The following is an 11460-nucleotide window of genomic DNA, read 5'->3' on the forward strand; positions in this document are numbered from 1 at the left end:
AAATCTTACAAAATATTTTCTTATTTGTGAAAATTAGTAAAGCTTATGCAGCATGATTGTATTTAATCTCAGCACACTACTACTTCATGAAAAATACAAAACTAAGAAAACAAGTAAAATGAAATCAGCAAGCTGTTTATGTGAATACCACAAACCTCTTTTCTAACATTCAAAAGACAAATGCAAGTAAAACAAGTCCATTGGTTTATTTTTACTTATTTTCTTAATGAAAATAGGATTGCAAAACAGATTTTCTTTGTTGTAATCTACAAATTGTATGCTTTCAACACCATGCTGTTAGGCTTGTTGAAACATTAATGTATATGCTAATATATTTTCTCTCTTTTTGTAGCTGTAAAGTAGCTGTGGCTACTTAGCTTTGAGCATATGTTCAGCCTTTCTAAGAAATATAGAAAAGGGGAAAACTTCCTTCATCAGAATGTCCTCACCACAATTAAAACAAATGTTCATATCCAATCTGATGTGCATAGTAGAAAATGTTAACTTTTTAACAGTTCTGAGGTGCATCCTTTTGGAAGTATTTAGAGTGAAGTACATTCAGAACTGTTGAAGCAGTTCTACATATTTCAAGTGCAGGTTGAGTTTTTTTGTCACAACATAACACATTAACATTCTCTGACTCAGAAGTAGATATAATGGGGTCTAGTCCAATCTGTCTTAGGCTTTGTAGAGGTAATTTTGTTCCATTAGGTATTTGTACCCCACTGTTCTACATTTGTGAATACTCTTTTGCAGTACTCACTTTTTATAAGGACAGCTAAGTTGTTTAAGACTCACTGCTTTTCCCACTGAAGGCAGTGGAAGTCCAGAGCTGAGTTTGACTGGTGTTAGTTTAGACCTTCCAAATCCAAATTACATGAATCATGCCTACTTTTTATGTTTTTATTTAGAAAGCATCTGTGCAAAACCCAGGTTTGTGTGAAAACTTTCTTATCAAGAAAGACCAGCGTAGTACTTTATTTTGAAAGAACTATGTCTAATGGTCATTTGTTTTCTTCCAGCTTTATGTGGTCATTTGAAAAAACCAACCTCAGCATGGTTCAAGTCATCACAGGACAACTGGTTGAATCCTTTGATGAAGAGTTCAGGACACTGTATGCCCGTTCTTCTGTCCCTAGTTCATTTGCCCCAGAATTAGTGCGGGTAAACAGTCACAGGACGCTCTGGGATAATGATACGTACCAGCATTCGGTGTCCTCCTTAGCTTCAGTTTCTAGCCAAAGAAACCTTTTTGGTAGGCCAGACAAGGTTCACAAGATAGATCCTATTTGTTGGAAAACTCATGGAAGATATGCAGTAAACGAAATAGATAAATATGGCTTGAGAAATCAAGGCTATAATAAACAACCATTTCATCCAGGTTTTAATATGCAGAATCCAATCCAGCAGTATCAACCGAGTGAAAAAAATGAGCACTGGAAGAGACATAGTTATGCTGGGGAGAAGCCAGAAAGGACACCTTATCTATTGCTCAACAGAGCAATTAATAGAGCCAACAATCCATCAAATACTTGGAAAATGCCATCCGATAGCCTTAGTATTGTTTCTTCCTTACGAGGAGGATATGCAAATAACTACAATACACCCCAGCAAAGTTTTGCTGAGCAGTTTTCACGACCAAAGGTAAATCTTGCAGAAAGAAATTCAATTGTACGGAGGTCTTTTAATGGGACAGATAATCATATCCGCCATCTGCAGCAAAGGATGCCGACCCTTGAACACACAACGAAATCATTCCTACGTAACTGGCGAATTAAGTCATATCTAAATGATCAAACAGATTACCCAGTAGAATCTAATGGGTCAGCCTTGGGTGACAGATATGATAGCTATGACACAGCTGAAAATATTAAAGCTCATGCGCTGTACTCTCATTCTCGCTTACGATCGTCATTGGTGTTTCAGCCGACTTTACCTGAGCAGCAGGAAGTAAGCAGCTGTGCAAGTTCTTCAAATTCAACTATAATTGGGTCAGAGGGAAGTGCAACACCTAAAGGGACATCTAATCATGCTCCAAGTGTGGAAAATGGAACAGGTAATATTTCAGAAGAGCTTAGCCCAAACGTCCCACTTAAATCAGGTGCACCAAAAAACCACAGAAGTGATATTGCAGACAACACAAAGCCTAGTGTAAATTCAAATGCAACAGGTGACTCATCGTTCTACGTGTATGCAACTCTTTGTGCAGATAAACATGCAGAAAATTTGAAGAACCTTCAAAATGAAAATATGCTAAAAAGGAGAAGTTTTCCCATGTTTAATTCAAAGTCCATATTAGACCCTGGTGCCAACAAACATGCATCCAGTTATGTTTACAGCACATTGACTAGGCATAGACTTAAGGAGCCAGTTAGTGCAAAGCCTCCAGAAGACACACTGAAGAGCTCTAAAAGTTTGCACAGTGTGACCAACCACTTGCCACAGGAGGAAAAGAACCTGAAAGGAGAGCTAAAGAGCCCAACTGCTAGCAAGGCAATCTCTATGGCTGCTCTCACTGAAACTAGCAAAGAGGAGTCTTGTAAAGATTGCACGCCAAAGAAAGAAAGTAAGAATTCCCCGAGTTTTCTAAAGAAAGGATCCCAGAAATTGCGGTCACTTCTTAATCTCACACCAGACAAGAAGGAAAACTTGTCAAAAAACAAAGGTCCTGCCTTTTACAGAATGTGTAGTAGTTCTGACACATTGGTTTCTGAAGAGGAGAACCAAAAACCAAAGATTTCTGAGAATAAGACAGATTCTTCCCCAAGGAGAAAGAGAAACACGTCATCAAATTCTCAAGGTAGCCTGAACAGAAGTAAAGAAGATGTCACCGGGAGCCCAGCAAAGTCTCCAAAGTCTCCAAAGTCACCAAAACCTCAAAAAACTCCATCTGATGAAGGCAATAAAAAGTGTCCTCTCTTGTGCCCCCTTGAAAGTAAGTTCATAGAAACTGCAGGAGACGCATCTACCCCAAGATTTAATACAGAACAGATTCAGTATCAAGACGCAAAGGAAATCACAACAAATGCTACTCCCGAAAGTGTCCCTGTTGCAGCTCTTCAAAGAGCAAGTTCAGTGACGCCCCAGCTGGCAAGCTCAAAACGCCAAGAGGAGCTAAGATCTCGTTTGAGTGAAAGGCGTGTTTATAGCCGCTTTGAGCCCTTCTGCAGGATAGAAAATTCTAGCCAACCTGCAGGAAATGCACACAACAGCAGTTCACATCTCTCCGATATCAAGAGCAAGACCTTAGGGAATAATTACGGCAGGAGTAATCATGTGGTCAGCTACAACTCAACTCCTTACCATCCATTGCAGCCTAATGAAAATAAGCTGAGAGGATTTATGCAAAAATTTGGGAACTTCCTACACAAAAACAAGTAAAACTTTTGTTGATTATGTTGAAATACAGCAAGAGTAGCGAAGCTGGGCATATTCTCAACAGAACAAGACTTCTTGGGCAACTTCTGTAGAGCTAACTTGGGTTTCTTCTTGAGTCTAGGACATTGAATGAGTGTACATATTTTTACGTAATTTTCCAAGAATTGTTATACTTCAGTCCTTAAAGAAATTCTGTGTCCAGAAGATGTCTCAAGGGAGTTGTTTATAGTGTCTATATTGTAAGATTAATTTTATACATTTTCCTTGTGAAGAAAGTATGCACTAGCATATATTAAGTGTGGGGAAAAAAAGATGGAGGATGTTTTTAAACTTCAAATAATACTGGGTCCAAAGATTGCCCTTTAAAAATAGAATAGCACTAGGAATAGTGGCTTGCATTTTTTCAGCATTTATGTACACTTTCAGATGATAAACACAAATATTAGTGCATCGCATGTTACTTGTCTTTAATTTTTTAAAACCTCTTTTAGGCTTCATCTTGTTAATAATTTACCCCATTGCATCTATCGAACTGTTTGGGCAGCAGATGGATCTATCTTACTTTATTGAATTTTCCATGTAATATGATATTTTTCAGAAGTATTTGGCACACAGATCTTAAAGTGACCTTAATCTGAGCTTTCACAAACTTGTTTACATGGTTGAACTAGTGTGAATGTAGAATGAACGTTAAAAAAAAATTATGAAAAAGGTGCCTTGAACATAACTTACTAGTTTAAATTTCAACAGGTTAATTATATTTGTGTAACATGCCAGTATTCTGTAATGTAAATCTAAAAATAGCTTTATGTTACACTTTTCTATTTGATGTTTCCAAGAAAAAATTGTGGACTTCCATTTCTCAGGTAAGTTTTTGAGTTTCATATGTCTGTTTTAAATGTTGCTGGATATATTTGCAACTTTGGCTTTAATAACCTATTTTTTAAAATGAGGTTGCATGTCCTTACAGTAGGTGTCTGAGGGAGATCGCAAGCTTAACCCTGCAATGCTGCCTTAGGATGAATTTTGTGAAGTCAAGAGCAGTTAGCCATCTAAAGAGATTCGTGAAAGTCACCACATCAAACAATAAGGCATCTCTCGTAAGCCGAAGAAAGTACCAGTGAAGGGTGATAGTAACAAGCATTTAACCTTAATGAAGGTATTTAGGCATCCAACTACACTCTAAGGGACACATTTTTGTTCATCGGAGCCTGCCAGTCATAAAAAATTTCCTCATATTAAGTGACTACACCAGGTTAGTGCTTACAAAGAACACAGGCGAGGTGATGTGTCTGGGCAGCAGCACACATGTGGCAGAACATCCATCTGCCCACACCCCCCGGGATGTGGAGTTTGTCTCTTAGAAGGACATCGTAACCATTTAACTGCAAGATGTTCTGCGACAATTTTGTTCCAAATTCAGAAATGTGGCAAAATTCATTGCTGAAAGCTTGTAATTCCCGTACAGGGTCTTCATGTTTCAAGAGTATGTGATAGGAGACGACTTTGCTCTTAGATTCGAGAGGTCCTAGAGTGTTGGGTGGAGGGGTCGCACTATGAAGGTCTTGGCTTTATTCTTTAGAGAGAAACGTACAAAAGGCATTTCATGCATCAGCTAGATCGATTCATTTGTATCTTCTACCTGTGGCCCCAGGAAGAGATTTTGTACAGAAATCTACTTCTCACCGAGAGTCTGCTCTGACTCCTGTGAATTCACTGTAGTTAGTGTCAGTGATTTCAGTGAGACAGCATCAGCTTTTTATGCAAGTTGTTTCTCAGGCAACCTTATTAAGCTGATGCATCATAGCAGTGGCTGTTTCACTGCAGGGATGTTATTTATTTATAGGAGTGACAAAGTCTTGCGTCTCAATTCTCTGCTGAAAGTTTAGGTCTCGCCTTTACCTGTGACCACAGAAGAGATTTTATTAATTTCTTCATGAACACTGGTAAGCTTCATTCTCTTCTTGCTGGAATGCCATAGTTGGTATTTTTCCCAAATGACCTTTTGTACTGAAATACTCTGTTCCAACAGAGGAAGCATTTTCAGACCCAAGGCAAGGAGTGTCTTAGTAGTACTTCAAGCGTATTTTCAATGTAAGCACAACACACTTCTGCAGCTACACAGCCAGCAACAAAGCCATACTGTACAACTTTTAATATTTGTAGCAGGACAGACAATTATCCGGGATAGTTACTGAGTTAGCAATGCAGCAAAAGAACTTATTGAAGACTGAGGTGGTGCTAAAATGGTAAGGGTAGTTTCTAGGAGCATCTGTAATTTTCCCTCATACTCTTGTGAGCTCTGGCATACACTTGTAGGCAGTTCTATAACTGGGAAGGAAATGAGAGAGTGAGAACAAGGGTCTTGGGACAAGTTTTGAAGTGGCAGTGCTTTCTGTTTGGTAGTAAAATTTGGGAAATCAGTTTTGGTAATATTGGAAATATTTGGAAATATTTTACTGCATTTTTCAAAGTAGATTGCTGGTTAGAGAGTGCAGAGAAGGCACATATTTTAATTTACTAAGTCATCTATGTTTGTAGATACATACTGTTATTTTTTACCCACACAGAAGATAAGGAGCCTTCAGTGAAGAGCCTGCTCAAAAAATAATCACATTAGGACTAGCTGATTCTCATTTTCATCTCTCTCTGCTGAGATCCTGCATAAGAGTGTTTCAACAGCAAGGCCTGCGGTTGATTTAAATGAGTGCAAAAGACCACCATGGACCTCAGTGGAAGTAGGATCAGATACTTAATGTACCGACACCACTATTTTAGAAGTGTTACAAGACCCAGTGCTGTGTGGGGAGCACAAGGCTCAGACGCTGTGGGAAGGGCAGCTCAGTGCCCTGCCTACAGGTGTGAAGGTGGGGGAGCACACCAGGGAGTTCCACATGTCCTGCCAGGACCAACTGTTATTTTGTTATTGTGTGTTAAAGGTGGGAAAACTATGCTCGCCCAGTCCTGACTGCTTTGCCTCCTATCTCTGGGAAGTCATCTGTTCACAAAATAGAAAGGAAAAGTGGAGGGGGAGGGCAAGGATATCTTCATCAGTAAAGAAAAGGGATACACATATTTCTGGATGGAAGAGTTTATATTTTTGAACGTCCTTTTCCCTTTCTTAGTGTTTCTGCTTTTCCAAGGAGGTGTATTTCATTCAATGTCTCCTAAATGTGCTCTGCACGTTGCAAGTGTGTTACACCCTGCACACACCCAACGCGCTCCCAGTTTTGTAAGGCTCTGAAGTAATCACTGTTGCCCTGCATCACGGTCCTCTGGCCAAATGGCATGGAAGTTGTGAAACCCATAAAAAATTATGTGTCATTTCCACATTAAATAAAATTCCATTAGCACCATAACAGATCTAGGAGGGTGGCTGTGCAAAAGCTGATCAGAGTTAGGCAATGCTCAGGATTGCCTTTGGCAGCGAAAGGCAGTGCAGCCAGAAAATACAGGCTCCTCATACGTTGCCCTTTCAAATCATGTCGTAAATAGGACACCCCTACATATGGTCATAATAATCAGTGAATCAGTTGCTTCATTTCTTCAACCTTGCAATAAACAAATTTTACTGCCTCCCATTGCAAAATGTTGGTTGTTCTCTTGTTAATGTGCGTGCTCTTTCTTCATGCTAACAGACATGAACTAGACGTAAAGGTTGAAAATTACGAGAATTTAAATTCCCAGCTGTCTAATACATGAGGTTAGTAGTATTTATTACAGACCTTGAAAGAAAAAAAAGAGCTTGTCTGGCAATAGATGTTTGTGCATTGACAGGTGACAAAGTACTAGTCAGAGAAAAAAATGTTTGATCATTTTTCAGCTTTCTGAAATGTATTAGGAAATGATATGATTTATAAAAGTAGTAGTAAGAAAAAAAATACCAAAATCTGTTGCAAGACAATGTAAAAATAAAATTGAAGATGACTCCACTAAGCTGTGCCATAAATAGATTTTTTTTTTCCATTTGTAGCATTATGTGGGATTAGCTGTGTAACCAACAAGTAGCTTTGCAACTGTGTAATGCAGAGAGATCAGTGAGATTACTATGGTACTTATTTTAATTTATTGCCCATATCAATATTGTACCGCACAGTACAGTATCTGGATTTCTTTTTTTAGCTGGTTTTCATTTAAATCAGGAGAGTTAGAGCAACATAGAGCTGCAGTAGTTCATGGGTAATTGAGACATTACTGTAGCTGTTTCTGCTTGCATGAATACATATCCCATTAGCACCTCGGTGACAAGAGAGGAGACTGCAATGCTCAACAGGCCATCTTGCCATTTCATTCTTTATTTTATACAGGTGCTTACAGTTGTCTTGGTACCTTTCTATAGGGTCTGAAATTTTTCATTATTTTTAACTCAAAACTAAGAGTTACACTTAGGTCTCCATTTCTGATATTTTGGCGTGACGCCAAAGACACATTGGGTGTTCTGAGAACTGATTTCTGTATTGAGAAACAAGGTGGAAGAAAACATTTGCTCTTGGACAGCTCGGAACAGAGCTTTGCTGTTAAGCAAAGCTATTAGTGCAGATTTCTAAATTAATGACTATATTTTAATGCCTGTAACCTCCTTCTTGATTATGATGATCCTTTCCCAGTCAGTATTTAAAAGGAAGTTTCAAAGATGTAACACTTTAAGAAGGGGTCAAGTCCTACTTCTGAAAAGCCGGGGGGTATAGGGGGCTAGATTCCGAAATCAGTCTTTGTATATCTTGGAAATATCTTTCTGTGTATCTGCAAGAGAATTTAGTTTACTAGAAATGACTGGCCATCCCGGGAGAAGAAACTGCTTTGCATCTTTCTCCCACGACATGTGTTATGCTAAATAAAATATTCCATGGATAAGTGCAAAAATTACTTAGGGGGAAAAAAAATCATTTCTGATAAGAGTCCCATGAAACGTGTTTATCTTGATAGAATTGCTTCCATATGTAAATAGAGCTGGGATAAAAAATTTCTTCCTTTATCTCCAAAGCAAAATTTACCACAGTTGAAGGGGAAACATTTTCAAAGACTGTGCATGACGGACAATATTTTATTATGTTTGAGAAATTAATGTTACTCATTTGTTACCATTCAAACACAGGACTCTTACATGTTTTTACATTGCCTATTCTTGCCTCATTTAGCAATCAACATGCTCAAAATTCAGATTGATGGTCTACAGCTTCCCAAGACATTGAATGAAAGAACCTGTCCAGTGAGGCATTAAACACAAGCCTTGCTTTTTCAACTAGGAAGTCCCTGGATAAAGCACAACACCAGGCATACACATTTGTTAGATTTTGGTGTAAAAAATCTCAATGTAGTGCTAGCTGACGTATTCTGGAAGACTGTTGAATATATAGTTTCATTCTTTTCTGTGGGCCATGCATAATTTTGACCCGTGGTGGCACCACATTTGAACATCGTGTCTGGCATGGTTCTTCCAAATCTCACACATGCTGGTGTTAAAATATCATTGTTCTGGTTTCAGAGTTTAGATCCATCTTTGCTATTGCAGCGTCTATGGATCCCTCGTGATCCATGAGATTCTCAAGGTGACATGGAAGTGGATCCAGGTGGCTAAAAAAAACACCAGACAAAACAGGAAAGAAATTGCACATATTTCCATATAGAGCAAAGGAAGCAGGTCAAATTGGAAGGTAAAGTTGTAAGTGAGTGTTCATAAGGTATTTTCTACCAGTTGAAAATTAAAGCTGGTACACTAGCACTGCAGGAAAAAATAATAATAATAATCAAGTGGCATCCCTGCCCATGACAGGGAGGTTGGACTAGATGATCTCTAAGGTCCCTTCCAACCTAGGCCATTCTATGATTCTGTGATTCTATGATTCTATGAAGTGCTCTTTGATTAAAAAAACTGAGAAACATGGATTTAGATAATGTAAAACAAGTATGAGGAATGTTAAAAACACACAGGACCCAGAATAGTTATTACTGGGGTAGTTAGAGAGGGGAAAGGAATTCCATCAGGTTGGTTTCAATGCTGACATGTAAAAGACTGTGCTAGTTTCATGTAAAATTTTTACTTGATATATAAATCACTTTTATTAAGATGGAATTCCTGGATTACATAGCAGCTATGCTATGGATATACTGTGTATGTACAGATACAATCCAAAAATTGTCTTGAAATAATTTATTCTTTTATTTTTTACCAAATAAAATTGTTTCTTTTAAAGATCAGCTCATTCCTGTGTTCTTTTTTTCACTGACTCATGCTGTTATTAATATTTCTCATTTTGAAATTTAGAACATTGGACATTAGGAAGAAATTCTTCATGGAAATAGTGGTCAGACACTGGAACAGACTGCCTGGGGAGGTGGTTGAGTCACCATCCCTGGATGTGTTCATGTGTCGCTTAGATGTGGTGTTGAGTGATATGGTTTAGGGGTGAGCTTGTAGTGTAGGGTTAATGGTTGGACTCAATGATCCCAAGGGTCTTTTCCAACCGGAATTGTTCTACGATTCTATGATTCTAACATCTTTTAAAAAATGCTGACATCAGATGTGTTAAGTGAAATGTTGTAAACTGAGGTCTCAAAGCTGCTTTGTGCCAGCATCACTCTTGTACATCTGCTGCTCTTTCTATGGGACCACGAGTCCACCTGAGCAGCAGAGAAAGGACCAAAGCCAGCATCACTTCAGTGTGGAATTGCTGGAATAAAATATAGGTAGCAATAAGGTGGGGCAAAAAAACAGCGTAAGGCCAGCTTTGCTAGCATCCCGTATTTACTTGCAGAGCTTTATATGACTTCCTTGCTCACAACATTTTGGATTTGTCCACCTTCCTCTTAATCCTGCCTTGCTAATGATGCCGGGTTCAGGAGTCTTTTCTGTGTCCTTCTTCTACCTCCACCTTAATTTCCTCTTTCTTATTTCCATGCAGCGTCCTTGAGAAATCTGTTTCCCTACTTCTTGCCTTGCAAATGCTGTTGGAAAAAATCACTTCCATCACATTGGTTGAGAGAATTAGCTTCAGACAACTCCATGCATGAGTGCATGCCACTACTGAATGGCTAATGAGAAATTGATTTTGAATCCTGAATATTTGCACGGTGCTTTTGAAAAAAGAGTAGGAAACACAGGAGCTTTTCTGATCAGCTTAGGGTCTATATCTACACTTAATGGAGGAAGGAAATGAAGAGGAAATTAAAAGTTACAAAAGTTACCAAAAAAAAGTTAAAAAAGACAAAGTTATAAAACAGTGAAGTGGTGACTTTATTACCACATACGAAAACTTTGATGGTTGGCGTTGTGGTGCTATATAGGCCGGCACACATGCATGTAACCATATGCATAATATCAAGGCTCCTACTTGTTCAGAAACTTCTACTTACATAGTAATATAAGTAAAATACATCTCCGTTAATTGAGCTCAATCCTTTTTTCAGTTCTCACACACAAGAAGGTTTTATAATTCCCATCTCTTCTCCTTTCCTTCCTGTTTTATTTACTTAGGTCCGACCTAACTTACATTGACAGCAACTCTCTCTACAGCATTTCAGCATCGCTACGTAAATATTAAAAAAAAAACCCTGAACCTTTTCACTTTCTGGACATATTAATTGGATTGAGTAGGAAGCTATGCCTGCAGCCAAAGAGAGAACAGACCAATGACTATATGAGTTCTGGATTTCTGACAGGAAAGTACTTGCATGCCTTTAATTACTGGAAATTGAAATGTGCCATTTTTTGAAAAATGTTGTTGAAAACCAGAACAATTAAAGTGGGTTATGGCAGAATTACTTGAAACTCAAGGAATTCCTTGTAGCTGAGTTAGAGCTGTCCCCTTTCAGCAGATGGGCAGCACAAGCCTGCACTGCCCTCGCATGCGGTTGTGGGTGCAGACATGGGTGTCTCCTCATTTTTCTTCCATTAATTTCCACTGCCTTGAATTTACCAATAATCTGAGTGACTTGAAGAGTCCATTTCCAGGTGTGTTAACTGGGACTTATTTAGTACAAGCACACAATAACCAACAATTTTGCTTTGATTGTATATCAAAATTTTGCCTGTAAAATTGTCACCTTTGATATTACAGATCTTTATATATAATAAACATCTTT

The 11460-nt window shown here is 38.4% G+C and overlaps 1 protein-coding gene across 1 annotated transcript in view; it reads left to right on the forward strand.

Annotated features, from left to right (window-relative positions):
- FAM83B (family with sequence similarity 83, member B) overlaps positions 1–3381 on the forward strand; it is a 41914-nt gene extending 38533 nt beyond the window's left edge. Inside the window, exon 4 of the mRNA XM_009874351.1 lies at positions 1023–3381. Coding sequence (XP_009872653.1) covers positions 1023–3381 — 2359 coding nt within the window. The remainder of the gene's footprint in view (positions 1–1022) is intronic.
- Positions 3382–11460: the final 8079 nt, after the last annotated feature.

This window comes from Apaloderma vittatum, unplaced genomic scaffold (genome assembly GCF_000703405.1).
Source record: "Apaloderma vittatum isolate BGI_N311 unplaced genomic scaffold, ASM70340v1 scaffold13978, whole genome shotgun sequence".
Lineage (NCBI taxonomy): Eukaryota > Metazoa > Chordata > Aves > Trogoniformes > Trogonidae > Apaloderma > Apaloderma vittatum.